At 57.3% G+C, this 27,226-nt stretch overlaps 1 protein-coding gene across 10 annotated transcripts in view; it reads left to right on the top strand.

Moving 5' to 3' along the window:
• Positions 1–26,747, top strand: part of SEMA4A (semaphorin 4A) — a 56,849-nt gene extending 30,102 nt beyond the window's left edge. For all 10 annotated transcript variants that reach the window (XM_053278462.1, XM_053278463.1, XM_053278464.1 and 7 more), the window contains 14 exons: positions 1,182–1,356; positions 9,234–9,394; positions 10,605–10,667; positions 11,145–11,243; positions 13,002–13,113; positions 14,332–14,448; positions 15,058–15,194; positions 15,791–15,960; positions 16,641–16,791; positions 19,046–19,235; positions 19,893–20,008; positions 20,608–20,771; positions 21,239–21,357; positions 21,777–26,747. In XM_053278462.1, the coding sequence (XP_053134437.1) occupies positions 1,260–1,356; positions 9,234–9,394; positions 10,605–10,667; positions 11,145–11,243; positions 13,002–13,113; positions 14,332–14,448; positions 15,058–15,194; positions 15,791–15,960; positions 16,641–16,791; positions 19,046–19,235; positions 19,893–20,008; positions 20,608–20,771; positions 21,239–21,357; positions 21,777–22,453 (2,373 nt within the window). In that variant the 5' untranslated portion in view covers positions 1,182–1,259 and the 3' untranslated portion in view covers positions 22,454–26,747. The remainder of the gene's footprint in view (positions 1–1,181; positions 1,357–9,233; positions 9,395–10,604; positions 10,668–11,144; positions 11,244–13,001; positions 13,114–14,331; positions 14,449–15,057; positions 15,195–15,790; positions 15,961–16,640; positions 16,792–19,045; positions 19,236–19,892; positions 20,009–20,607; positions 20,772–21,238; positions 21,358–21,776) is intronic.
• The last annotated feature ends 479 nt before the right edge of the window (positions 26,748–27,226 follow it).

Below are 27,226 nucleotides of genomic sequence, written 5' to 3'. Positions count from 1 at the left end.
GCAGGCATTCCAGTGTATTGCTGGCTGCTAAGAGACCGGCTCGTGAATTGGCACGGATCCTGCCGGTCCGATAGATGGTTGGCGGAATTTTAAAGCTCTTTCCATTATTTCACTACTTCTTGGATTCATTGTAAATGTTGGTGTATTTGGTAAACCACCCAGAGAGAGAGAGAGAGAGAGAGATGTTGGGTGGTGCAGAAATACGCTAAACAAATAAAACGAAAGCTCTCATCAAGGTGGTGGTGGTGGTGGGGCATTTGGGGGTGTTGGGAAGGGACCGCGAGACATGCCCAAAGAGGGATCCCCAGATGTCGTTGACTACAAGTCCCATAATCCTTAAGCAAAGGCTATTGCAGTTGGGGATGCTGGGAGTTGTAGTCTACAACATCTGGAGATCCCTCTTAGAGGGAACAGTGTTCCTCACCAATACAACGCGCAAGATTTCTGATCTGAATTTTGTCAGGGGTTCCCCATCTGCATTCTAAAAAATAAATAAATAAACGATGGTTTGTCTTCTGATGCCATCTTGACCTTGGATGGGGCTGACTCCAGAGTGTGCGTGCCTGAGACCCCTCCCCGGATAAGTCCTCCTGAGCCCTGTTCCCTGTCACGGGGGGATTGCCAGACGTTGTGCAGTGGCTGCTGTTGTAGTCCGTAACGTCTGGCAGTTGCAGGGGACACGGCTCCTGACTGCGAAAAGAGGTGAGCTTCAACGCCTCCCATTTGGCCAGCAGCCACAGTCCTGCTCAGGCTTCCTCCCGAGTAGAGAAGCACCCGATCAGGCTGCAAGCATCCGTTCTGCGCCCCGTCACCCAGGAGCTCTCAAAGCCTCGTGCCAGTCGCTGAGTGTCTGGTGGGCTCCCGGCGTGCAGAGTTCCCTCCTGGGGCCTCCGTCGAGGGAGAGGAGGAGGACCCCCGTTGTGTTGGGGAGGGGGGCGGTGGCGCCCCAGTCCTGGCCGCCCCAGCCCCTCGCAGGTGCCTGGCGCAGTCCTGTGCAGTGGCTTGAGCCGCCCTCTTCCTTCCTGCTTCGTCAGAAGATCCGTTGCGGCAGGAACCCCCTGAAGACGCCGCCTCGAGCCCGTGCCCTGTGCCTGCCCCCGGCCGGCCGTGGGATGGGGGTTTGCGAAAGCCCGGCCTCCCTCCCTGGGCGACTGGCTGACTTCCCCCTTTTCTCGTGACAGCTTCCAAGTTAGCACCCAAGGGCCCCTCCTCGGCGTTTCTGCTCCACACTTCTGGCTGCTGCCCGCCAAGACCCGACGATGACGCCTGGCCGGGTGTCTCCCCTCTTGGGCTGCCTGCTGACGGCTGTGCTGGCCCTGGCGGCCGACCTGGTGCCCCGGATGACCTTCTGGACAGGTAAGGGAGCCCCCAGAGGGCCGAGGCGGTGGCGGCTGCGCCCGGGGGAAGTGGGGCCGGTGGACGATGTCCGGGGGTGGGGTGGGGGGCTGCCTGGCTAGAGGCCCCCTCTCAGGGGCAGGAGAAGTGATCATCCCGCCACCCTCTTCTGCCCCGGGCTTGGGAGGCTCGATCCAGTCCTGGGCACCACGTTTCAAGGGGGACGTTCGGAAACTGGAGCCGGGTTAGAGACGGGGAGTTGGCGGCAATCAGAAACTGGAAGAGGGCGGCCAGGGTGGTGAATGGTCTCCAGGGTGCAGCGATAACCGAGAGGATGGGTTTAGAGAGTCTCCCTCACGCCAAGGGGCGGCCGGGGAGAGGGGTGAACATGGGCCCCCTCTCCCCCCACGCCGCCCCTGCGGTCTGCAGACCAAGTTGTAGGAGGGAGCTGGGTCTGTGTAGAATGGACAGGAGAGAAAGCACCGTTGCCTTCCAAGCTCTGAAGGGCTTTCACACCGGAGGAGGAGGAGGAGAAGCGGGCTTGTTCCCTGTGGCTCCTGAGGGCAGGACGAGAACTGTGGGTTGAGGTCCCAAGGAGCAGATTCTTCCAGCTAGACTTCAGGAGGAGCTTCCTGAATGTAAGAGCTGTGGGACAGTGGAACTGCCTGCCTCATGCAGTGGTGGTGGTGGGGGGGCTCTCCTTCGCTGGAGGTTGTCAAACAGAGGCTGGACGGCCACTTCTCAGGGACGCTGGAGCAGATTCCTGCAGGGAGCAGAAGGGTGGACTAGAAGGCCTCTAAGGAGCCCCCCATCTCCTGAGATTCTGTGATTCTCTAGTCGTCTGGAGAGGGACATGGGAGGGTGAGATCTGGGGTGTCACAGATGACCAGGGCTGTGTATACCTTGAATACTACTGCCTAGAGACTTGTTAAATAAATAAAGAAGCTGATCTGGCTGCATGCAGAATCAACGACAGTCTTGGATGTCATTTAAAAACAAAACCCCAACCTCAGCCTCCAGCCCTAACTGTGGCTGCAGACAGGCTTGAGACTTCCTAGGAATGGAAACGCCCCTGGGAGAAGGTTGGCATTGATTGCCTCCCCCGTCCATGGCGGGAATTCCCTGCTTGGGGCACCCAATTACGTTGGACTGGAGTTCCCGTCACCCAAGGGGCCCTTGGGAGTTGTAGTCCAACATCCGGGGGCCAAGTTTGGACACCCCGGTTTATAGGAACCCCCACATGTGCTCCTGAGACAGAAAGGAGAGAAAGAAAGAAGGAAGGTGTTCCCAGGCCAGCGAAGTGATTAAAGCCGGGACGAGTCTGACTCTTACTCGTCTAACCAGTAGAACTGTGTTCTTTCAAAGACTGCAGAGGTAGTCAATGAGATTCTGCCCGGCTGTGCCAGGTGCTTGCAGTCTCTCACGGCCGTCCTTTGGCGCCTGCCCCGCCTCTCCCAAGCCCTCTCTTTTGGGAGGAGAGAGCTGGTCTTGTGCTAGCAGGCATGGATCCTCCCCTTGGCTAAGCAGGGCCCACCCCGGTTTGCATTTGGATGGGAGAACACATGTGTGAGCCCTGGAAGATGTCCCCCTTCGGGGATGGGGCCGCTCTGGGAAGAGCACCTGGGTGCTTGCAGGCAGAAGGGTCCAAGTTCCCGAGAGGGACTCCTGCCTGCAACCTTGAAGAAGCTGCTGCCAGACTGTGTAGACCATCACTGAGCTCGGTGGACCAAGGGTCTGACTCGGTAGAAGGCTGCTTCCTTTAACACCAGCCTGTTTGCAGCCCCTCCGGGAATGAACCCGAAGCAGATGCCGGCCGCTGAACAGAACCTGCGGAGTCTTCCTCCTGCTCTCCGCCCTGCCCCCGTCTCCCTCCTCTTTGGGATCTCCCGAGTGCCGAGGCTTTGCATGCAATCCCTTGCCCCGGTCAGTGTGCATCACTTTGCACTCTCTCACAGGGCCCCGCGGCTGCCCTTCGGTGGCCCGCTCGGCTCCTGGTCAGCGGCTGTGCCAGCCGCACTGCCAGGGGCCCATCTGCACACCCTGCTGCCCAGGGCCGGTTGGGGGGGGGCCCTTGGCAAGCTGTCCTCCGTAGGCCTGCTCCAAGCTCGGCAAACTCCAAGAAGGTTGCTCTGGCGCGACCCCAGATGCTTGGGCACTGGGATGGCTGTGGGGCTCAGCGGCGAGCCCTTCTGGGGGGCCTGGGTCCCTGGCAGCCGGCCCCGGCTTCTGCTCGAATGCTTGGCTCCCACTGGCCTGCATGCTCTGAGGGCGGTTAGAGGCTGCCTGTCCGCCCGCCTTCTCTCCTTCAGTCTCCAGGGGACCGGTGCGGAAAAGTTTGGGGGAGCTGTCCACAGGGCCTTTCTTGTGGACCCAAAATAGAGCCGTGAGTGCGGCATCTTCCGGCGGTAATTATGCCGGCATCTGTGCTGAGACGGAGACAGCAAACGCCAGCTGCCTCCTCTCCAGCGCTCAGCTGCTGGCTGCTCCGTTCTTCGGCTCCCTTTCAATCGTCCCTCCTTTGAGGTGGGATGGGAGGGCGGGAAAGAGAGGGAGCTGGGGGCGGGAGGGCCGTGGGCCCGATTCCAATGCACCCGGAAGCCTCCACAGTCACAGTCCGACTCACGCTCAGCCCTGTGGCTCTCCCAACCATTCGGGGATCCTGGCTTAAGGTGGGTTACCGACATGAGCGTGACTGTGTGGTGGTGAAGGTGGCCAAGGGGGTGAGTGGCCCGAGATGAATCTGAGATTCCCGCCTTGGCATGGGTTCACGCAACTATGCACATGTTGCTAACCCACGTTAAACCTGGATTCAAGGGGCTGTGTGGACCCGGCTGCTTGCTTTGAGTTCTTTTACCAGAAATGGTGTGATTGAAATTGGGTTGGGATGACAAGGAAGCAGGTTCAGGAGAGACCTGAGGAGGGATATCCTGGCGGTAAGGGCTGTTGGTCAGTGGAACAGTCTGCCTCATGCCGTGGTGGGCTCTCCTTCGCAGGAGGCTTCTGACAGAGAGTGGATGGTCACCTGTCGGGGGGGCTGCAGATTCCTTCGCTCAGTGGGAATTAAATTTAAAAAACTTCCAAGGTCCCTTCCTACTCTGAGATTCTGTAATGAGAGAGAGAGAGACAGAGAGACCTGGTCTTGTGGCAGCAAGCATGAATCGTCCCCTTTGCTAAGCAGGGTCTTAGCAAAGGCCCTGGTTTGCATTTGGATGGGAGACCACGTGTGTGAGCACTGTGAGATTATCCCCCTTGGGGACAGGACAGTAGATGAGCCCCTGCCTGCTTGTATGGAGAAGGTTCCCAGTTCCCTCCCTGGCAGCATCTCAAAGGGCTGAGAGAGAGACTCCTGCCTGCAACTTTGGAGAAGCCGCTGCCGGTCTGGGTAGACACTACTGAGCCGGATGCACCAAGGGTCTGACTCAGTAGAAGGCAGCTTCCTGTCATGTATGTGTGTGTGTGTGAGAGAGAGAGAGATGGGGGGGGGGGATATTCATGCAGTGAAGCCAGAACCTAACTCCAGAAAGTCCTACATTTATTGCGTTTGAGGATTTATAATGTTTTCTTGCTGCTGCTCTGTGCTGTGTGATGGTTTTGTGGTGTATGTTTCTTAAACTTTTAATCAGATTCATATTTTTAATACTCCAATTTAATGTTCGTATTGTTTTTAGCCGTTTAATGGTTTTGTATTGTTTTTCGATATAGGATAAACTGCCAGGCAGTAGAGATATGCATGGAACTGGTTGGGCGCTCCGTTTCTGCCCTGGGCGTGTTGACGCTGAACGGGGCTGGAAGCAGGGAGCTGCAACCCCATGTCCACGCGGTTTAAGCGTGTGCCGGAGGTGGGGGGGGGACGCCCACCAGCCTTTCCACGTGGACAGACGTAGGGGTGCTCTTTGATGAGGTCATCAGCCCAAGGAAGGGACCCCCTCCAATGTAGAGTGGAGATCCCATGCCCTGCAGCAGGCGCACTGGACGTGATGTGCAAACAGGGCTGGAAAGGCACACTGTGGAATTCGAGTTGACTGGCTGCAAAATAATCCCCGTCCATCTCTCTACCCTGGTTTGGAGTTGCAGACTAGCCCGTGGCGACTTCCGGCCAGCAACCCCCTCCGACCAGCACCCAGAGACCTTGCCGTTCAAGCGGTTCCCGTTCAAGGAGCCTCTGTGGTCCCGCCCGGCCCGGCCCCCCCGCCTCCCTGGCTCTCTGAGCTGACTCTCGAAACTCTGCTGGGCTCCTCCGAGTGGTGCCAAGGAGGTTAACCGCCACCCTGCCGGCCGGCTTGTTCATTGGCTGCTTCTGCAAGCAGGGCCTTGCCACTTCCTTCCTCGCTTTGCTTCTTCCAAGGAGGGGGCGCTGCGTGTTCCAGTTCTGAGAAGCCCCGGAAGTTCCTGTTCAGCACCAGCCTTGTGTCAGTTGTGTGGGGCCACATCCAGCGTGCGATAATGTGGTTCTGGACAGGAAGGAAGAGCATTCCCCTCCAAACACACACACATGCCCAAGCAGCACGACGACTGTGAGAGCTATATGGGGGCCCACAAGAAGTGTGGCAGCAGCCCCAGGGCAGGATGGGAGGTGGGCCCCCTCTGCCTGCTCGGAGCCTCGCCTCCCCCCTCCTCTGCCAGGTGTGCCACCCTGTGCCAGCCACGCCCCTTCTGGCTGCATCGGCATGCTGGCTCGGGGTGTTTGCCAGCACTGGGCACCATCACGCCAGCCCTGCAAAGGGCTTCTTTCCTCTCCCTCAACTGTGGCCCACCCCTGCCAACTCGGCAAAGAGGCACCTTTTTAACCTGGCGATGCGCTGTGTTGAGCAGGGGGAGAGCAGCTGGCCCTCTCCATCCCCAGCACAGCACCCCTCCAGTGGCTGTGGCTGGGGCCTGCCTTATGTTTCTTTTTAGATGGTGAGCCCTTTGGGGAGAGGGACCCATCGTATTTATTATTTCTCTAAGGAAACCACTTTAGAAACGTTTGTTGAAAAGCGGTCTATAAATATTTGTGGTTGAGCGGGAGGAAAGAAGCACCCAGCCAGCCATGTGGCTCCAGCCCATGTGCACAGCTTTCAGAGAGGGGGGGTGCGGCACTCGCCATGGGGACAAATGCCTCCCCCCCCACCAGTTGTTCAATGGTGGCTACGCCCCTGATTCCTTCATGCCCCTCAGTTGCCATTGGTTCCACCAACTAGGGACAGGCCCTCTTTCTTGGTCCCTATATCCTGCCGCCCTGCCCCTGTTTCTGCTTTCCCAGAATGCTTGCTTACGGTTGGATGTGGGTCAGTTGTACTGTCGTCCTCCTGGGTTCAGCTCCCAGTGTGTGTGTGTGTGTGTGTGTGCGAGCCTGTGTGCATCTTGCTTCCAGCACACAGGTATGTACATAGGAACCTAGGAAGCTGCCATATCCTGAGTCAGACCATTGGTCTATCTAGCTCAGTATTGTCTTCACAGACTGGCAGCGGCTTCTCCAAGGTTAGGGCAAATGCACCCTTGGTGGGACCAGGTTGTGCCCAGCCCTCAAGGGCTGGTGCTTCAGCACAGCCCTGGACATTGGGGCTTGGACCTATAGACCAGGGGTAGGCCCCCATCCTTGGGTCCCCAGATGATGTTGGACAGTCACAGCCCCTGCTGCTGGGGAGGAGGGCTGTTGTAGCCCCATAACATCTGGAGCCCAAGGGTGGGGAACCCTGGTCGGTAGCTTTAGCAGCCAAAGAGGAACCTCTCCAAAACAAACTCCCCCTTTTTGAAAGTTTTTCCTCAGAAGGGGCCGAGTGGCCCAATCGACAAGTATCCGGGCTGGATTTCTGGACCGCTTTGCAAGTGGATCTCGGTTAGTCGGAGGGTTCTCGGACTCTTTCGGTCTGTTGCACATTCCTGTTGGTTTCTTGCTGGCCGCAGACCCTAGTGAAGAGCGGGACGGAGCGTCCTCCACCTTGGGGCCCAGAGGTGGCTGGGTTGCAGCAACCCTTTGGCTGTTGTGCCTGAGGCTGGTGGGGGCAGCCGTCCAGCAATATCTGGGGACCTTGCTTTATCTTGTGGCTCGGAGTTTGGGCACAAAAAGGTGCTGCCCTTGGAGGGGAAATGAGGGGGATGCGTGAAGCCTGTCTCTCCGCAGGGAATGGCGGAAGAGGGGGGGGGACACCTGTGGACCCTGCTAGGGCTGGGGAAGGGACAGAGTGTGGACAATGGTGGCAGGAGGCGTGAATGACAGGAAGCGGGTCTGGTCCAGGCACCTGCTCCTTCCAGGGGGCCTGTCACCGCCCGCAAGCCTGGGTTTTCCTCAAGCACCGTTTCCTTCCTCAGGCCTGCGCTACTAAGCCGTTCAAGAACTGTGGACAATGGTCTGATTTTCTCTTCCTCTCCTGCCACAGGCTTCGTTTCTGCTCAGAAGACGAGAAGTGAAGCTGTTCGCTTCTATTTCTGTTTGTGGCTTCCCCATTCAGTGGGGGGAGGGGGAGCGGGAGGGTGGCAGCAGGTTGCTTGGGGGCTTGTCCTCCGTGCCCTTTTCAAGTCCGCTTTCTTGGAATTTGCATTTTCGACTGGCTTGCCACAGATGGGCACAGTTTCCGTGCCCACTCTTTTCTCTCCCCACTTCTCTTCCCCCCACTCTTTCCCACAATATCTAGCCATAAAAATACCCAGCCTCGTTTTTGGTGGTCATCGGGAGATACATGCCAGTTCTGGGGGATTCCAGGCCAACCCTGGAGGGCTGACAACCCCACACTTCCCTCCCCAACCCCCTTTCAAACCTCACTGGCAGCGTCTACCAGTGGGGTGCTGAGCCTTCTGTGGAGAGGGAAGCAAGCAAGCGAAGGCTCTTTGGCTCCTAGAAATGGTGACTTGGCTGTCTGTCATGCAGGCGGCGTTCTTGCTCTCCGGATGCCAAGCAGCAGCAGGCCCTGACTTGGCTGAGAGGTGCATGCATCTCCCCCAACGGTCCCTCTTCATCAGGGGCAGATGTGGTTTTCTGGTGCTGTCCCTGGCAAAACCGCCGCCCCGTTCGGTCTCTGTTTTGCATTTTTTTTTGCGGGGGGCGGCGGGCGGTGGTGGTGCAGTCACACATGGAAGGAAATGTGCTCATGTGAAGACGAAGGCACCAAGCTGGGTATAGTCTGATACTTCCCACACTGCAGACGGTGTGTGGGCTACCTAGTGAGTTTGTGAATAACCTAGTGCAGGGTCGTGATGCCGCTTGCCTGTAGATCTTTGCCCAAAGAGCCCTCAGCCTCTTGGCATTCAGGCCAGCTGAGGACAGGCTGCGGCAGAGTCCGTGCAGGCAGCATCCGGTGAGCAGCGAAAAGCCTTCAGCCCTGGCCCAGATCTGGACTAGGCGCCCTTCCATTCATGAAGGGTGTTGCACTCCTGCAACGAGCAATTTGCAGCAACCCCCCTTCCTTCTAAAGCCCCCTGAAAATATAGGACTGGGGGGTGGGGGGTTTACACTTACTTGGAATTCGGCAACACTTTCCAAACTGAGGGTCAGGAGCATCCACTGTGTAGTCCCAAGGAGGCCCCTCCCGCCCCTTAAAACCCATTGGCTGGTGTGGCTTTCCTTCAAGGCCAGTCCTGCCCCCTTTGTGGCCCCTCAGTTCCTGATGACAGTTCCCGACTCCCCACTGAGTCAGACCCTTGGTCCACCCAGCTCTGTCTTGTCAACACTGGCTGGCAGCAGCTCCTCCAGGGTTTCGGGAAGAGCAGGGTCTCTCCCAGCCCTACCTGGAGAGGCTGCCAGGGGTTGAACCCAGGACCCTTCTGCACAGAAAGGAAGGGCTCTTCCACTGAGCTGCTGCCCGGTATAAGTGGAACATCTTCCACTCACAGACCGACAGGGTGTGGATGGTGGAGCGATGCCTGCTCTCTGGGCATCGCTGAGCCGCCGGAGGATCTGACGGCCGCCTTCTCTTTCTCAGGGGACTCCCAGAGGATGGCTACCTGGTTCCAGCACATGGGGGTCCTGAACTACGACACCTTCCTCCTGAGCGAAGATGGGGAGACCCTCTACGTGGGGGCCAGGGACACCCTCCTGGCCCTCGGTCTGGACAGCGCCCACTCCCTCAAGCTGAAGGGCGAGGTGAGTGGAAGGCGGGTGCCGGCTGGGGCTGCCGGCGGGGTTTCCGGGACCCGCTCCGCTGCGTGTGGATTGGGGCCCCACCCACCGTTTGCGGGCAAGAGCCGGGGCTTGGTGCGCCTGTGGCGGGTTCTAGAACTGCGGCTGGGCCTGTCTGGTCCGTCTCTTCCGTGGCTTGTTCGGATGGGGGCTCCCTTCTTTGGAGAGGCCCGTGAGAGGAAGGGAGCCACGGATGGGGTGATGACCCGCAGGTGGCCGTTCCCAGGACTCTGGGGGTGGGAGGGGACCGCCGTGTCCCCGTGACGGGCGTGAAAGGGGTGCGCCTGGCCGCAGCCCCCACAGACCTTGCTGCCTCTTGCCCTCTTGCCTGTTCCACAGACCAGAGCAGGGAGATGTGCGTTTGCAAGGGGTTGTCTTCACACCCAGCGAGTTCATGAGCCAGCACCCCACTGCCTTGCGTTTCAGAAAGAGAAATGGAAACTCTGCCTTTCCAGCCAGAGAGGTTTCCATCGCAAAGGGGGAGAGGAAGAGGCTTCCCTGCCCCAAAGGGGTTCCTCCTCCCCCCAGCCCCTGAAGAAACAGAAGGGGGACCTCGGCAGCAGGAGGGGCGCTGGGCTGGGCTGAACTGGGCTAGTTGCTGGAATCCCTCTGCTCAAGAGGAGGGAGCTGCCATTTTAAGGAGGTGCCCCTCGGCCCTGCAAGCAGGGATAGCTCCCCAGAGGGCCTGAAGGTCGGTCCCTGCCTCAGGGGGCTCCCACTCTCCAGTGGAGCACCAGGGAGAGCCCAGCAGCAGCCACTGGGAGGGATGCTGGGCTGGGCAGGGCCAGTTGCTCTCCTCCTGCAAGAAGCCAGCTGCATCAGGCCTGGGACATTTGCCTAGACATTGCAACTGCAACAGCCCAAGATGTCTTGGGCCGCAGAGTGTGGCCGTGTCAGTCAAAAGCAGCAAAGCTCAGTGCTGACTGGATGGCTTCAATTACGGGTCGATGTTTTGCTACTTTGGGCTGAACGTTTGCCATCCTAGCAAATGAACCATAACAATTCTGCAAAAAAGCAGAGCTCTGGGATAATATTTACAGGCAACTCTGCAAAACAGACCAGCCCCCAACACTTCCTCCAGCATGTCATGCTTGCTACCACAAGACCAGCTCTCCTCCCAAACCTTTCCAGCCAATACCGAAAGCCCCCCTTTTCTCTCCTTTCCCTGAAATAGATACCGTGGAGGCCTTCGCCCTCAAAGAAACATGAGTGTGTCTTTAAGAAGAAAAGCAACGAGGTAACGGGGTGGGGGGGGGGACCCCGGCTGCCTCCCCCTCACACTGGCATGTCTGTCTGTCTGTGATGGAGCATAAAAGTAGCCGTTGCGGGGGGGGGGGTTTCCTCTGTCCGGACCGTGGCGCTTCCCATGGGTTTTGTGCCCCCTCCCTTCACCCACTCCCTCAAATGCCGAACTGGCCCCTCACTTTCGGTGGGCATCCCACGTTCGGCGCGTCTTCTCTTGGCCGGTGAAACGAACGTGTGTGGATGTCGAGAAGTCCTGAAAAGCCCAGGGGCTGGGCATGGTGCCGCTCCTGGTCCTGCTGCCCTTTGCTCTGGTGGCTCCGGCAGCTGAGAACCCCCTAAATGTCTGCAATAACGGCGAGAGCAGCAAGCAGCGAGCCGTTTGCTAGAGCCCCTCCCTGAGGAGCGCGGCCACGTCTGCCCGAAGCTGAGCCCCGTCGTCTTCCGTCTTTCTCGCCCTTCGTCTCCACAGACAGAATGTTTCAACTTCATCCGCGTCTTGGTGCAGCTGAACAAGACCCATCTCTACACCTGTGGGACTTACGCCTTCAGCCCCACCTGTGCCTATGTGGTGAGTGTCCTGGGGAGAGAGAGGGGTGCTGTGTGGGCCTGACACCTCGGGCCTCCCCATCTAGAATCGCAGAAGCATAGACTCTCTCAACGGGGAGGGACCGTGGGTCCCCCCCCCCACAGCCCCACTCAGTCCAGGAAACTGCCACAGAGTCCCTGACAGGCAGGGGTCCCGCCTCCGTCTGAAAACCTCCCACAAAGCAGAACCTCCCACCAAGGCATGAGGCAGAGTGTTCCGCTGTCCCAACAGCTCTCACAGTCGGTAAATCCTTCCCAATGCCTAGCCTAAATCTGCGCCCTTGCCTCTCCAACCCCTCGGTTCTAATCCTGCCCTCGGGAGCAACGGAGACTGAGCCCTTCCTCCTCCCGCGTGGCCGCCCGGCGGCAGTCCTTGGGAGGGGGGGCCCTCAACTCCCCCCGGAGTCTCCTCCCGTCTAAACACGCCCAACGCTCGTCACCTCGGCTGCCCTCCGCTGAACCCCTTCCAGATGCTCAGACTCCTTCTTTCTCAAATGCAGGGCCCAGGTGGGGTTTCCCCAGCACTGACCAGAGCAGAGCGATCCCTGTAGTTGATAAGCAACTCCACGACAAAATACGCGTATGGCGAATATTTATAGACCGCTTTTCAAGCAAGGTTCCCATAGCGGTTTACATGCAGAAACACATAATTTAATTAAATGGCTCCCTGCCCCCAGAGGGCTCACAATCTTTTTTTTTTTTTTTTTTTAAAGGCAGATACCAGCAGCAGCCACTGGAGGGATGCTGTGCTGGGGCTGGGTAGGGCCAGTTGCTCTCCCCCTGTTACATATAAAAGAATCACCGCTTTAAAAAGGTGCCTCTTTGATCAGTTAGCGGTGGGGGAGTATTTAGGACCGAAATACTTGTTTGGTGGACTGAGAAAGGGGCCGGGCAGTGAACGGGCAGCGGCCGGTTTTTAGAAAGCGGGCAGAGCTCTCTGCCTCCGTGGTGCCAGCGGGGCTGCCGTCTCGTCTCCTCCTCCCTGACTGCTGCTGTGGATTTTGACTCCGCATTCGGGCTGCCCCTCCGCCCAGGCTGGTCCAGGTTTCCAAGCGACTCTTGAAAGCAAGCGACCCTGCAGATATTCATGGCTGCTTCCGGGGGTGGAGAATATTGGGGGGGAAGCTCTGGGAAGGGCGTAGATTTGGATTAAAATGTGAAGAGAGCTGGTCTTGGGGCAGCAAGCATGACTTGTCCCCCTAGCTAAGCAGGGTCTGCCCTGGTTGCATATGAATGGGAGACCTGCTGTGTGAGCCCTGCAAGAGATTCCCCTTAGGAGATAATGGGGCCGCTCTGGGAAGAGCATCTAGGCTCCAAGTTCCCTCCCTGGCAGCATCTCCAAGATCGGGCTGAGAGAGAAAATCCTGCCTGTAACCTTGGAGAAGCCGCTGCCAGTCTGGGTAGACAGTGCTGAGCGAGATGGACCAAGGGTCTGACTCGGTATATGGCAGCTGCCTATGTTCCTATGGAATAAATAAATAAAGGGGGTTTGTGATGAGTGGTGCTTTGTCCCCTCAGTGCCCGTTTGCTGCAAACGTGGGTACTGTGTCGCTTTGCTAGGTTGGACCGCGTGCCATTGGCATGTTAAAGTGGGGAGGGGGGCACCCAAAAGCAAAGCCGAACTGGACAAGGACGGGGGGGGGTTTGCTCCAAAATGTGGGAGTGCTTCAATTCTGCCGCCTCCCATTCATTCAGTTTATCTTTTTGACTTTTCATCTCTTTTCTGTCCCTGCCTTGCTAGGAACTGAAGAATTTCACCCTGGTGAAGGATGCCAGAGAGGAACCGCTCCTCCTAGACGGGAAGGGCATGTGCCCCTTTGACCCTCAACACCAGAACACGGCCATCATCGTTGGTGAGCCTCAGCCGAGCCAGAAATACTGGGGTGGGGAGTTCCACAGGTGGAAAGTGCGTAGATTGCTGCAGATGGCATAACTCTTCACCCTTTCATAGATGGAAAGAGGGACACCCTTGTACCAGCCCAATCCTCTCGCCAAAGAGCACTGCTCACTGAGACCACGAGGCTCAACACACACACACACACACACACACACACACACACACACACACACACACACACCACACTTAAGCATCTGCTCTGTCTGCAATGTTCACATACTCTGCAATTAACCTTAGCCCTGTTTCTGGGTATAGGCTTCCTGAGAAACAGGGTACAGATAGGAAAGGTACTGTTGTATGTGTGTTGAGCACAATGTGTGATTCACTGCACCTGTGTTCCGATCTATATGTGTCTGCATGGTGCCCAGATTGTATGCTCATTGGACATAACATGTAAATAGGGCTCCTGTCTCCCACCGTTTTAAAAGCTAAGGAAGCAACTTTGGTCGGAGATATGCAAGAAAAGCAGACTTGTCTTGCAAATAAATTCTCAATGGTTGAACATGTATTTGTGCAGCTGCAGGGCGTGAAATCCAGGTGGTGCACTTTGTGTTCATGTGCATGCATTTACATGCATGTGCCCTAGAGAGAGGGTGCATTCATTGCACACTCAGAGATGTAACTTGCAGAGATCTAAACCTGAAGGCGGGGAATTTTAGGACCAACTAAAGGAAGTGCTTTTTCACACCGTTCATAATTAATCTATGGAATTCTCTGCCACAGGATGTGGTGATGGCCACCAGCTTGGATGGCTTTAGAAGGGGCTTGGACAAATTCACGGAGGACAGGTCTATCAATGGCCACTAGTCTGGTGGCTGTGGGCCACCCCCAGCCTCGGAGGCAAGACGGCTCTGAATCCCAGTTGCAGGAGAGAGGGCATGCCTTCGCCTCTTGCCTGGGGGCTCCCCAGAGGCATCTGGTGGGCCACACTGTGAACCAGGATGCTGGACTGGACGGGCCTCCTTGGGCCTGATCCAGCAGGGCTGTTCTTATAGTCTCAAAGTGGGAGGATAACCATTCCGGCAACTCAGACTCCGGAATATGAACAGAGTATTCATTCCCAAGATGCAAAGACAGGGGCAGTGACTTTCCAGGGAAATAAGGGCCAGGAAATGAAGACTGTGGAGTGTGTGTGTGTGTGTGAATCACCTCTCCTTCTGCCTCCACTCCCCAGGCGGGGAACTTTATACGGCCACCATGAACAACTTCCAGGGCAACGAGCCCATCATCTCCCGCACCCTGGGCAACCGGTCAGTTCTGAAGACGGACGCCTTCCTCAACTGGCTGCACGGTACGGGCGGAGGGGGGCGAAGTGGGGCACTATTGGGATGGGGAGGGCCTTTGTCCCCGTCAACCGCCCCCCCCCCCCGAATCTAGGAAGCTTCCTTATACAGAGTCAGACCCTTTATGCAGTCCAACTAGCTCAGGAGTGGTGGGCATGAATCAATCTCTGCGGAGTCAGGCCATTGGTCCAGCTAGCTCAGGATTACCTACACTGGCTGGCAGCAGCTCTCCAAGGGTGCAGGCCGGTGTCCTTCCCAGCCCTACCTGCCCGGGAGGGAACTTTCCCACTGAGCTATCGTAGGGTGCTTGGATGTCTCCCATCCACATGCAAACCAGGGCAGACCCTGCTCAGCCGCGGGGACGGGACCGGTCATGCTCGCTACCGCAAGACCAGCTCTCCTCCCCCAGAGAATCCATCAGGGCCTGGTTGCCTAGGCAACGGATAAGTGGTTAATGGGTTGGTACCCAGCGAAGATGCGTTGCCTAGGCAACGAGCATCCCCCTTGGACCCTGTGCCAGGCAGGTCATGAACCCAGGCGCCAAGGGGAGGAATCTCAGTCTCACGCCTGCCGCTGGGGGCCACCGTGTGGTGTGGCTTCCTTCCTTCCCTCCCCAGCGGATGCGGCGTTTGTGGCCTCTTTCAACCCGAGCCCCCCAGACGACGAGAAAGTCTACTTCTTCTTTGCGGAAACGGCCAAGGAGTTTGACTTCTTCGACAAACTGACCGTCTCCAGGGTCGCCCGGGTCTGCAAGGTGAGGCCTTGCTGGGCTTGAAGGGGCCGGGGGTGGGCGGGGGGCACAGCCCTGACCCCGGTTCTCTGTACTGCAGTTTTGCCCTGGAGCGTGTGATGCAAGGATGCAGGAGCATGTGCAGAGTGATGGGATCATATTCTAGGACTGGGTGGGGACCCCGAGGTCTTCTAGTCTGACCCCCTACTCAGGGCAGGAAACTGCTGCGAGATCCCTGAGAGATGCCGGTCAGCCTCCCTTTGACAGCCTCCAGTGAGGGGGGCGGCCCACTGCTGCATGGGGCAGACCGTTCCACCGCCTCACACCTCTCCCTGCTGTCTAGCCTGGATCTGCTTCCTTGAAACTCCAACCCCTTGGAGTTACAGAGAACAAACCCTCCCACCCTTGGAGGGCGGCTCCTTCCTCTCTCCCCGCTGAATCCAGGCCAATCATCCCTACCTACAAGTAGCTGCCAGGAGATCGGGACGGAGCAGCCCGACGGCCCCCAGGGGTTTAAATTGGCCCAGCCGCCTGGAGGCCGACAAAGGGGGAGCCAGGAAGGTGCCTTGCCTGCCCCCTCCCCGGGCGTAAAACCTGCCTCCTTTTTCTGCCCTCCCCAGAACGATGTGGGTGGGGACAAGGTCCTGCAGAAGAAGTGGACCACCTTCCTGAAGGCCCAGCTCTCCTGCACCCAGCCGGGCCAGTTCCCGCACACGGTCATCCAGCACGTCTTTGCCCTCCCGCAGCAGGAGGAGGGGGCTGTCTTCTACGGGGTCTTCACTTCTCAGTGGTGAGTCCGCGCGGCCACCGTGCTCAGAGTTGGGTCCCCAGATGCTGCCGGTGGAGGGCCTGCATGGCGCAGTGGTTAGAGTGTGGGCCTAGGGCCAGGGAGAGCCGGGTTCGAATCCCCGCTCAGCCATGAAACCCACCCGGTGACTCTGGGCCAGTCACCTCTCTCTCAGCCTAGCCCACCTCACAGGGCTGTTGTGAAGATAGGAACATAGGCAGCAGCTGCCATATACTGAGTCAGACCACTCATCCATCTAACTTCATTATTGTCTGCCCAGACTGGCAGCGGCTTCTTCCAGGTTGCAGGCAGGAGTCTCTCTCAGCCCTGTCTTGGAGATGCTGCCAGGGAGGGAACTGGGAACCTTCTGCTCTTCCCAGAGCGGCTCCAACCCCTGAGGGGAATCTCTTCTAAGTCTCCCATCCAAATGCAAACAAGGCCAAACCCTGCTTAGCTAAGGGAAAAAGTTGTGCTGGCTACCACAAGACCAGCTCTCCTCTCCTTTGCCTCTGCCATATGGGGATAGTTTGCGTCTGGGGCTTGATTTGTGCTGAAGAAGTTGACTTGGCCCCTGGAACCTTTTTCCAGACCAGAGCCTGTAGTCGTAGTGGCCAGTGCCTCTGAGCATCTGCAGAGTGCTTTGTGATTCTAGTAGTGCAGCTGGCGTCTCTCTCTGTTTACAGGCAGGCGGGACATTTTGCCAGCTCAGCAGTCTGCGCCTTCAGCCTTGGGGCCATCAAAAAGGCCTTTGACGGGAAGTATAAAGAGTTTAACAAGGACTGTTCCCAGTGGATGACCTACAATGGACCGATGCTGGACCCCCGCCCGGGCAGTGTGAGTCACAGGCTCTCCTCGCGTTTATGGCGGCAATGGTCTGGTCGCAGGCCTCCGCACTGGGCTGAGTGGAATCGGGCTGAGGGGCTCCCCGATATTTCCCCCCTTCCAGTTTCCAGCCGGGATTCTGACGTTCCCCACAAGTGGGAAGGAAGGTGCAGGCAGCTTGTGCATTAAAAATCCTTGCTTGGCTGGCAAAAACAAATCTGGATTTTGTGACGCACACGTGCAGCAGAGTGGCCATGGACTTGCTATATCCATCGGCACCTCTTGCCCTTTCTGTGTTATTGCTGCCGGGGGACGCAGTGATCGCGCATTGCAAAACCATTTGGGTGTGAAGCGATGCTGCCGCTTCTGTGTCAGACCCTTAGTCCTTCCCGTCAGGGCTGCCTGCGCTGACCGGCAGCAGCAGCTCTCCGGGGTCACAGGCAGAGAAGGGTCTCTCCCAGCCCTACCTTCTGCGTGCCAAGCAGTGGCTTTCCGGCTTTATCCATGCGGAGGCGCGAAAGGTGGGCTCATAAGGACATAAGAACCCTCAGAGCGATAAGGAGACGGGCTGCTTTGGGCCAGGGTCTGCCTCTGCGCATGTGAGCAGCTTGGGGTATTGGGGTGGGGGGCGGCCCGTGAACCGGAGCCCATGGAGCAACTGTGTGCACCCTACTGCGAGAGGATTCTTAAGCCAGGAGTGGGTCTCAGGGCAGAGCAGCGTGGGGCTGCTTTTCATGCAGAGGGGCCCCTGGGTCAGCCGCTGGCAGCGTCTCCAGGTTAAGAGCAGGAAGATGCCCGTCTGAAACCGCAAGGAGATGCTGCCAGCCAGTGCAGACAGTACTGAGCTAGATGGACCGAGGGTCTGACTCAGTCGAAGGCAGCTTCCTATGGCAGCTCTGTAGAAGAGCCTCCCGCACTGCATGCAAAAGGCCCCAGGTCGAATCCCTGGCAGCCCTTCCAGGGAAAGGTCTGTGGAGAGCTGCTGCCAGTCAGTGCAGGCAATCCTAGGCTAAGTGTGTCAAGGGTCGGATTCAATATAAGGTGTTTAGCTAGAGAGGGAAGAGAAAAACGGGGAATCCTCTTGTCCCTGCATGCAACTCCTGGGCGGGACCAGATGCCAACCAGCCTGGCTGCTTTTCCTCTAATCCAGGTGGGGCTGTGAACGCCCCAGACAGCTGTCTGGAGGCGGTGACGGGCTGGACGAGGGCTCGTCAGTTGGCTTGAGCCTGTCCCACAGGCTTGAGTTGCATCCGGCTGAGATTGCTGGAAGGTGCTTTCTGTGGGACTGGGAACGAGAACCAGTCCAGAACTACGCAGCAGCTGCCCAGGGTTTTGATGGGACCAAAAGCTCTTCAGAGGACGACACTCCTCCTCCTCCTCCTCCTCCTCCTCCTCCTCCTCTTCTTCCCATTTTGCATCTGCTTTCTCAGCTCCAGTGGATTTCTGGGCCAATTCAAAGTCCTCGTTTTGATCTTTAATGCCCTAAACGGTTTAAAACCAGGATACCTGAGGCCGGAACTTAGAAAGCTGCCTTAAACGGAGTCAGACCCTTGGTCTGTCTAGCTCAGTGTTGTCCACACTGACTGGCAGCGGCTTCTCCAAGGTTGCAGGCAGGACTCTCTCCCAGCCCTCTCTTGGAGATGCTGCTGGGGGGTGAACCTGTGTGCAAAGCACCGGCTCCTCCACTGAACTGTGGCCCCATGTCCTAAGGCAGGCATCCCCAAACTGCGGCCCTCCAGATGTTGCTGAACTACAGCTTCCAGCATAGCCAGCCACAAAAAATTGTGTCTAGGGATGCCGGGAGTTGTAGTCCAGCAACCTCTGGAGGGCCGCAGTTTGGGGGTGCCTGTCCTTAGGGGACTACCTTGCAGCACGCACACCTGGTCACCCATCCAAATGCCTGCCAGGGTGGACCCTGCTTAGCAAATGGGGCCACCAGCTCTCCTCCCTGCCTTTGCTTCCGGCTGAAAACATTGCTTTTGGTTTTGGAGGCTGTTTGGGTGGGGAGCTGTGTGTGGTCGAAGGCGGATGTGGGCTTGTGTGGTCACTTCTCCTGTTCTTCGCTTTGGAAGCTTTTGCTGAGAAGGGGTATATCAATATTTCTTCTTCTTCTTCTTCTGTTTTGCTTCTCGCCCCCTTGTGGGCCCTGTTGGCTTACACGGCACGATGTCTGTATTGGAAGCCCGCAAGCGAACGCACAGATCATGCCACCGAAGGCCGCGGGGCTGGTGCCTTCTGATAACGTTTGGACTTCCTTTCCTGGCAGTGTTCTGTTGGCCCGTCCTCGGACAAAGCCCTCACCTTCATGAAAGAGCACTTCCTGATGGATGAGAAGATCCTGCCAACGTACAACCGGCCTCTCCTCGTGAATCGGCACGTGACATACACCCGGATTGCAGTCCACCAGATTCGGGGCGTCTCGGGGAGGCACTACAGTGTGATGTTTCTAGGAACAGGTATGGCTTGAGCAGGGACCCCCGTGCAAAACAGGGAATTGTTTGCTTGGGGCCTCATTTGGAAGAACAGAGGCAGCTGCCTCCAACCGAGTCAGACCCTTGGTCCATCCCGCTCAGTCTTGTCTTCACAGGCTGGCAGCGGCTTCTCCAAGGCTGCAGGCAGGAGTCTCTCTCTCTCTTGGAGATGCTGCCCGGGAGGGACCTTCTGATGTGTATCCCAAGGCAGTGCGCGCAATTTAAAACAAATATAAAATGGAGTGGAAAACAATTGGAACACTTTCACAGAATAAAAAAGAAGTTAACATGATTTAATGGGATAAAAACAAACCGTTTAAAGTTAATTCCAGTTAAGAACTTGAGGGCCTTCCTAAATGCAAGCAGAGATGGAGAAGGGAGCCCATTCCAGAGCCCCGGGGCAGCCACAGAGAAGGCCCAGCCACGAGTCGCCAGCCGACGAGCCGGTGGCAACCGGAACTGGGCCTCCCCGGATGATCTTCACAGGCGGCTGGGCTCATGACCGAGGAGGCGCTCTCTTAAGTCCCCTGGGCCCAAGCCGTGCAGGGCTCTGTCGGTCAGGGCCAGGTTGAGGCCTGGGCAAACTGCTCAGCCCCATTGCCTCTGGTGTGAACTTGGGGGTCTGTGCGTTGCTTCCTGCAGACCAAGGCTTCCTCCAGAAAGCAGTGGTGGTCAGGAGTGGGGCTCACATCATCGAGGCCGTCCAGTTGTTTAAGAAGGCTGAACCGGTCCGGAACTTGCTGCTCTCCTCCGGAAAGGTATTGCGTCCACGTCCTCCGGCCAGGATCTCCGTTCGGTTTGTCTCTGTTTCCTGCCGGCCCGCATGCACTTAGCTGTGGGTGTGTTTGCGTGGTGGTGTGTGGTACAGAATTTCGATTCTTTTGCATCTCAGTGAGTATGATAAATTAGGTTAAAAAGAACTCCCCCGTGCCCCCGTCTGAAAAACAGCACAGTTTACAGAAAACGTGAAGAAAAGATTAAAGATGGCTTTAATGTTTTGTTTGTTAAACTGTATGATCAAGAACAGGGAGAGGCAACCTTGGCTCTCCAGTGGTGGTTGAACTACAGCTCCCATCATCCCCGGCTATTGAGGCAGGGGATGGTAGGAGTTGTAGTTTAATAACAGCTGGCGAGCCAAGGTTGCCTACCTAAAATGTTGTTTGCTTTTCAAAGATAATTAATGAAACATGTGTTTGTTTTTCCTGCCAATGCTGCATTTTGTGGCAGGGAGTTCCACGTGCAAATTGCATGCCATGTGACGGAGGACTGCTTTTTGCCCCTCTTAGAAGCCTACTTCAAGTCTGCATCTTTGAAGGACCCCAATAATAACAAGAGACCTTTATCCGTGTATTCTTAGGGGACCCTGTATGTGGGGTATTCTGAAGGAGTCCTGCAAATCCCGCTGGCCAACTGCAGCGTCTACCAAAGCTGTGCCGACTGTGTCTTGGCACGAGACCCCTACTGTGCGTGGGACAGACGCAGCCACAAGTGCAGAGACGTCCGGGATGCCAGCGAGGACGCGTGAGTGTCACATGATGGAGGCAGCGTTGGGGGAGCATCAGGACGGTGGAGGGCGGGAAAGGGAGGCGGCACTAAGACATGGTTCCTAACCTTATGCACTCAGACACGGCTGGCTACAACTGGCCTTCGGCCGCTGTGGCCTGGGATGATGGGAGCTGTAGTCCAAAAATACCTGGGGACCCATGTTTGAGCACCTTCAGATTTGGAACTATCTGCCATTTTAAACTGGCTCTGGCCCTGTCATTCTACTGTGCATCGCCTTGGGGCAGTGGGGAATAAATAGATAGAGCCCCCACGCTCAGGAGCAGTTTACCTCGGCCTAGCAGGAGCTAAAGGCAGACTCCATGCTTGTGAGTTTCCAAAGCCACCTGGGGGTGCTCCTGGAAACGGGGCTCCTAAGCTGGCGTTGCACCCCTGTTGGCCTCACCCTCACCGGATGTCCTTCTGTCCCCCCTGCTTCCTTCCAGGGGCGACTGGCTGCAGGATATTGAGAACGGGAGTCCGGACGCCAGATGCCCACGCGGCACAGGGCGGGCCAGAGCCTCACCGCGGACTTCGAACGACTCTGACGGCAGCGTGGTGACCAGTTCAGTACCTGCCTCCCACGCCTGGAGCTGCTCCCCGTCCTTCTTGCCGTGGGTGGGAAGCTTGGGCCGGGCGGGGGCTGTGCAGCTCTGAGGCCCCCGGGTCCCCCCCCTGGCATCAGCCTCCAGCCCTGACAGGGCCCGGCTGGAGGTCTGGCCTGCCCGAAGGCAGCTTGCGACGCTCCCTGTCCTAGGGCGTCCCTGTTCCCAGCGGCGGAGGGCCTGGGCTGGGCTTCTCTGGTGTGGAGATCTGGAATCCCGCACTCTGCGTGCGCTTTGGGGCCCCCTGCCCATCCCAAAGCCTGCCCCGTTTTTCCCCCCATTGGGGCAAGGTTGTGTGTGTGTGTGTGTGTGTGTGTGCTGTGTGCCATGCCAGGAGCTTGGAGTGACAGCTGTGCTGGTGTTGCTGTTTTGCTTCCAGCTCTCAACCCGCCGCTGAACTCGGTGGTGAGGCTGCCGTGCCCCCAGGGCTCTGCCCTGGCCAACTACACGTGGGACTTCCCGGAGAGGAAGAGGCCGGAAGGGCTGCTTGTGCAAGAGGACCAGGCCCTGGTCGTCATTGTCCAGAGGGACACCCTGGGCACCTACGAGTGCTGGGCCCACGAGAACGGCTTCCCGCAGTTGGTGGCCCGCTACCACCTCCTCTCCCCGGACTTCCCGGACCCCCTGGGCGGCTTCGGCGCTCCCGAGGACCCCCGGCAGCATGCGGGGCGCGAGGGCGAGCAGCCCACCTACTGGGTCCAGTTTGTCACCATGACGGTGCTCCTGTCCATGACCCTGGCCGGAGCGGCCGGCCTGGCCTTCTTCTCCTACCACGAGAAGCTGCAGGAGAGGAGCAAGGTGCAGGGCTGCAGCACCCCCGAGGCCAGCGGGGCCGCCGGGCAGGAGAAGGTGCCCCTGAACGGCAGCCAGAGCCCCGCTCCCGGCAGCGAGGGCCAGCTCCAGGGCCCCCCCCAGGAGGCCCCCGCCAGCTCCAAGTCCTGCTGTGTCCAGCTGGAGGGCGGCTTCCAGGCCATCGACGCCGACAACAACCGCTTGAGCTCCGGTGTGCCCAACGGGGAGGAGCCCAGAGCAGCCGTGGCCGTGGAGGGCATCTAGCCCCCCTTCACGTGCCCCCCCCCCCAGGCCAGAGAGCCCAGCCGGCTCACAGGCAACCGGGCAAGACCGACCACTGAGAGAACGTCTATGGAGCTGCCCAGAGCACCATCTAGAAACACGGAGTTTCCTCTGAGTTCAGCGTTTGTTCTGGTCTCCTCTGTCCGATGCCACGCGGACCCCAGAAGCCCAGCTGCGTGGCTGGCTGAATCCCTACCTCCCCCCGTGTCTCGGGGCGGGGTGTCTGCTACCTCCACTCTCGCTCCACAGCCGGGGTCCTGGGCCAGAACACTTCTCCTGCCGTCTCTTCCCGGGCCCCCTTGCGGCCCTCTCTGTCCATCTCCCCCTGGGATGTTTACAGAAGCCAGAGGACTAGCCGTCCCCATCCCTGTCGCCCCTCGAGGCACAGGGGTCAGGGCTGGGCTTCTCGGGGGCCCTGCTGGATGGTTTTCCTGTTGATGCAACATTGGGATGATGCGTGTTGCCACCCGGGTTGCATCCATCCCTGGCCGTGATGCTGGGGAGGGGCTGGGAAGGTCGACTCGAGGTTAGGAGTGAAGAGATGCAAACGGGCTTCTCGGAAGAGCAAGCCAGCAGCAGAGGGGGCAGAGCTGCTGAGGGGGCACAGGCATCTTGGGGCTGCTAGCACAGTGCGAGGTAGGCCTGATCCGTGTGGGGCCTGCTGCCCCCGGAGGCTCTGCCAGAAAGGGCTTATTCCTCTCTGAAGGGTTATTGGGGGCCTCTTTGAGGTCTGCTTTTCACCCAAAGGCTTCTCCACTTCAGGGCTTCACCCTCGGAAACACCCTCCTGTGCTTGAGGCAGCTGAGTTCTGCGTGGAGAAAAACAGCCTTCTGCTGTAGGGGCAGCACGTCTCATGTCGTTGGTGGCATCTTTTCTGGGGATGGGGCGAGGAGCAGCTATGCAAGGCACCCAAGTGCCCTCTCCCTCCCCCCAAGTGTTGTTTCACACACACCCCCGCGGTGTTGTGGGGGAGCTGTGCAGGCAAGGAGTGGCTCACATGCTGTGGAGCACAGTCTCTGTCACCCCAAGGACTAGAACCTTGCTTTTGAAAGAGGAGGTGTTTCGGAAGACGGATCCTGCGCTCGGCAGCCAGGCACGTCCTGCCTTTTCCAGGGAGCTCCTGCAGAAATGCAGCCTATACGCTGCTCTGGGTTTGTGCGTTAAGAGTTGCTCCAGGGTAGCAGCTTCCCCCTGCAGACGGAGTGATCTTCCCTGGAGCACCGCACGCGCCCTTGCAGCTCTGTAGCAGGGGTTTGTGCAAGGCAGCTAGCGGACTGGGGGCCACCTCAGGATGGACCTCTCAGCCCCTCCTTAACGTGCAGGGTGTCCAGAGTCCTTCCTGGTTGAAAGAGGGAGAACGGAGGCGAGGGGGCCGGTCGGTGTGGCGGGGGGGGGTTGCCTGAAGCCACACACAGAGACTCCTAACTCTGGCTGACTCCAGCCGGCTGGCCTGCTCTCTCCGTCCACATGGCACCCTGTGTGGGGCCAGGGAGCTGTGGGGGAGGCGGTGAGCTGGCCAGAGCCGGAAGGACGTTCTCAGCTGGCGAGGGCAGACTGTGGCACTGCCTTATCTTATCTTCCCCCCTGCATAGATGCACTTTTCTCTCCCGACCAGTTTTCCACTCCTTCATCAGGAGGACTTGGCAGGCAATGGGGTGGTGTTTTCCCAGGTGATGGAGGCCTCCCGCTCGCCTCCTGCCTCCCAGTCAGTAACAAGCTGTGAGTTCCTTCCCTTGATTCCCCTTCAGTATTAACGGGGCCTTTTGGCAAATGGCTCCAGCATCTGCGTGTTGCCACTGACCTCTAGCGAGCAAAGTGAGGAGTCCATGCCGACTCGTGAAATGTCCTTGTCCCCGTGCAACTTCTCCCCCTTCTGGGCACTTTCTCCAGCTCTTGGGGGCCTTGGTGGTTTAAAAAAACACACAGGCCAGATCTGTCTGTGTGTTCTGGACCTCCTCTGTCTCTCTCCGGGGAAAGCTTCCCAGGCACACAAGACCAGCTGCAGTATTTGGGGACTTTTAAAAACTCGCCTGTTAAAAAGGTGATTTCGAGAAAGTATTGCTGGAACCAGAGTGCCTGAAGGCCCAGTCGTTCCGGCTAACCCCCCACGTGCTCTGGAGGTGGAGAAGTTGGGAATCTCTCCGGAGAGTGTCGTTTCACACGTGACGCAGAGGCAAACCCAGGTTTGCAGCCATGTGTGCATGCTTCCCAGAGAACCAGAGGCCACCTGAGCTTCCTGACGAGCACATCTGCATGGAACACTTCTTTCTGCAAACAGGCGTTTGTGACGTCCACACGCTGCCGTCTGAGGTTACCATTTTAGCTGTATTCTGAATACATCTTTGACATGTGCGCGAAAATGTGATGTGTGCAGAAGACCAGGATGCTGATAAAACCCTCCGAGGGTTACAGGCCGCTGGTATCTCCAGTGCACCGACCCCTTTGTATGTTTGTGAGTGGATGTGTGTGTGTGTGTCTGTCTGTCTAGGTGAGAGAGTGATCTTCTTAATTGTGACGTAGGATTGCCATCTCTTCCAAAAGGTTTTAAGTCCTATGCTAATTCGGGGCTTTCCAACCTGGGCCCCCAGATGTTGTCAGACTATCATCAACCCCTGCCACAAAAGCCATTGTGGCTGGGGATGATGGGAGTTGTAGTCCAGCCGCATCTGGGGATGTCATTCCGTCTTCTGTCCATTTTCACCACCCACCAAATGGCTCAGGGGCTCCCACTGAGTCTGAGGCATTGGCGGCTTCGGACCACCGGGACACCTTCCCCAGATCCATTTGTTGGTGCCCTGGATCTTGGTGGCTGTTTTGGTGGTTAGTGGCAAAATTGGGTGAAAGCACGGCGTTCCTTCAGAGAGCACAAAAAGGTCTAATTATCAAGGGGAGCCACTGTGGGCTTGGGCCACAGGTCCTCTAAGGTACCTAACAACATCCCTGCATTGGGTTGAGAAAATGAATAAGTGGGAAGAAAGTAATACCTAATTAAAAAGGCAAAAAACAAAAAAAACAAAAAACAAAAAAACCAGCCAGGTACCAAGGTAAAATGTTACTAGGGAGAGATACAGGGAGGTCCCGATCCAGAACAAGGCAGGAGGTTGGCCTTCTCTCCAGAGGCAGAGGTTCCCCCCTGCTCTCCCTCCGTCCCACCCTTCTGAAGGGATAAGCAAAGCTCCCCTGTCGCCAGACAGAGCCACTTCCCAAATGGTAGCACTGGATGTGCCACAAGCACCAAGCTCTAGAAAGAGTAGGTGGTCTTCCCATGAAGGAGGGGGATGGCAGCCCTTCCTTGGCAAAACTCACGGCAGTGATGTTAAAAGACATTGAGGGTCAGCCGCAGGCAGGCAGGAGACGGGCAACCACTTTTAAGCAGTCAAAACGGAACGTGGGCCGGTACCATCTGGGGGTGGTGGGATTTTTGGCAAGGTCTGCTGCACCCCCAGAGATGGAAAAGAGATGATCACCCCGGCAGACTTGCAGTGCGTGATCATGCTTTGATTGTCCTGACCACCAGGCCAGATTTTCAGTGGTAAGTTTTAAGCTTTTAAAAATGGTAAAAACACAAACACTTCTATTGCATTTCATCCGTTGTCCGAGGCATGGGAATTGAAATGGGCCGGAATGTCCTCTAAAGATAACTCCGTGGAGAAAGGCTCACCATTTGTCCATTGTGATACTGACCCTGACCTTTTCCTCAGTGCAAAAATGGCTGCAATTTCAGCCTAATCATTTGAGGGTCAGGATAAAGAAAGGGTGAGAACATGCAGAAAGCTTTAAGCACAACAATGTGGTCGTCTGTTTTCCATCTCTATCAGAGTAGACATTGCCAGAAACCCCGATGAGCATTTGTCCCCTGTGATGCTACTGATGATGGCCCAAAAGTGTAGGTCTGGCTCCTGCACTAAACGTTGTTGGAGTGAGGTTTGCTTTCTAGCCATGTGCACATTTGGGCCCCACATTCGCCTCTGGTCAAACAGCTTCTGCATGGCTGGGGACCAGTATCCAAACCTGCCTGACCTATGTGGCCAGAGGCAAAAGTGAGATGGATGTCGGTAACGCAGGCAGCTGCCCCTCTTTCCAAACTGATCTGGGGGAGCGGGGGGGTGGGAGGTAGGTTGCCTCCAGTTGCCATTGACCCCTTTAACAGAAGTGAAACAAATGTCCCCCTCTTGGGTATTCTGCCCTCTTGTTGATTGTTGTGCTGTTTATAACCAAAATATGTACATCTTGATTGTGTTTATACAGTTTATTTTTATTAAAATGTTTGATGTTCTGCTGCTGTTCTTAATATGTGTGTGTGTGTGTATCTAATGCAGCTGAATTTTAACATGCGTCCCTTGAGCTCAGGTTTTAAGCTGAGCTGCCTTATATATTGGTCCATCTGGTCAGGATTGACCAAGGGGTTCTATCGAGGGGTCTTGAGGTGGGGTTCACAACCTATGGTGCTCCAGATGTTGTTGAACTACAATGCCCATCCTCTCTAGCTAGAATTAGTTGTGGCTGGGGAGGATGGGAGTGGTAGTTCAGCATCTGCAGGTGGCCACTTCATGAACTGCAGCCAGCTGGGGCGGGTGGTGCTCCTGTGGTTGAAAAACTGTGCCCTCCTGTGGCCACTTCATGAACTGCAGCCAGCCGGGCCGGGGGGGTGCTCCTGTGGTTGAAAAACTGTGCCCTCCTGTGGCCGCTTCTTGAACTGCAGCCAGCCGGGGCGGGTGGTGCTCCTGTGGTTGAAAAACTGTGCCCTCCTGTGGC

This window comes from Hemicordylus capensis, chromosome 14 (assembly GCF_027244095.1).
Source record: "Hemicordylus capensis ecotype Gifberg chromosome 14, rHemCap1.1.pri, whole genome shotgun sequence".
In the NCBI taxonomy this organism is placed as follows: Eukaryota; Metazoa; Chordata; class Lepidosauria; order Squamata; family Cordylidae; genus Hemicordylus; species Hemicordylus capensis.
The sequence above is the reverse complement of the archived record's forward strand: the minus strand, read 5'-3'. Positions and strand labels throughout refer to the sequence as shown.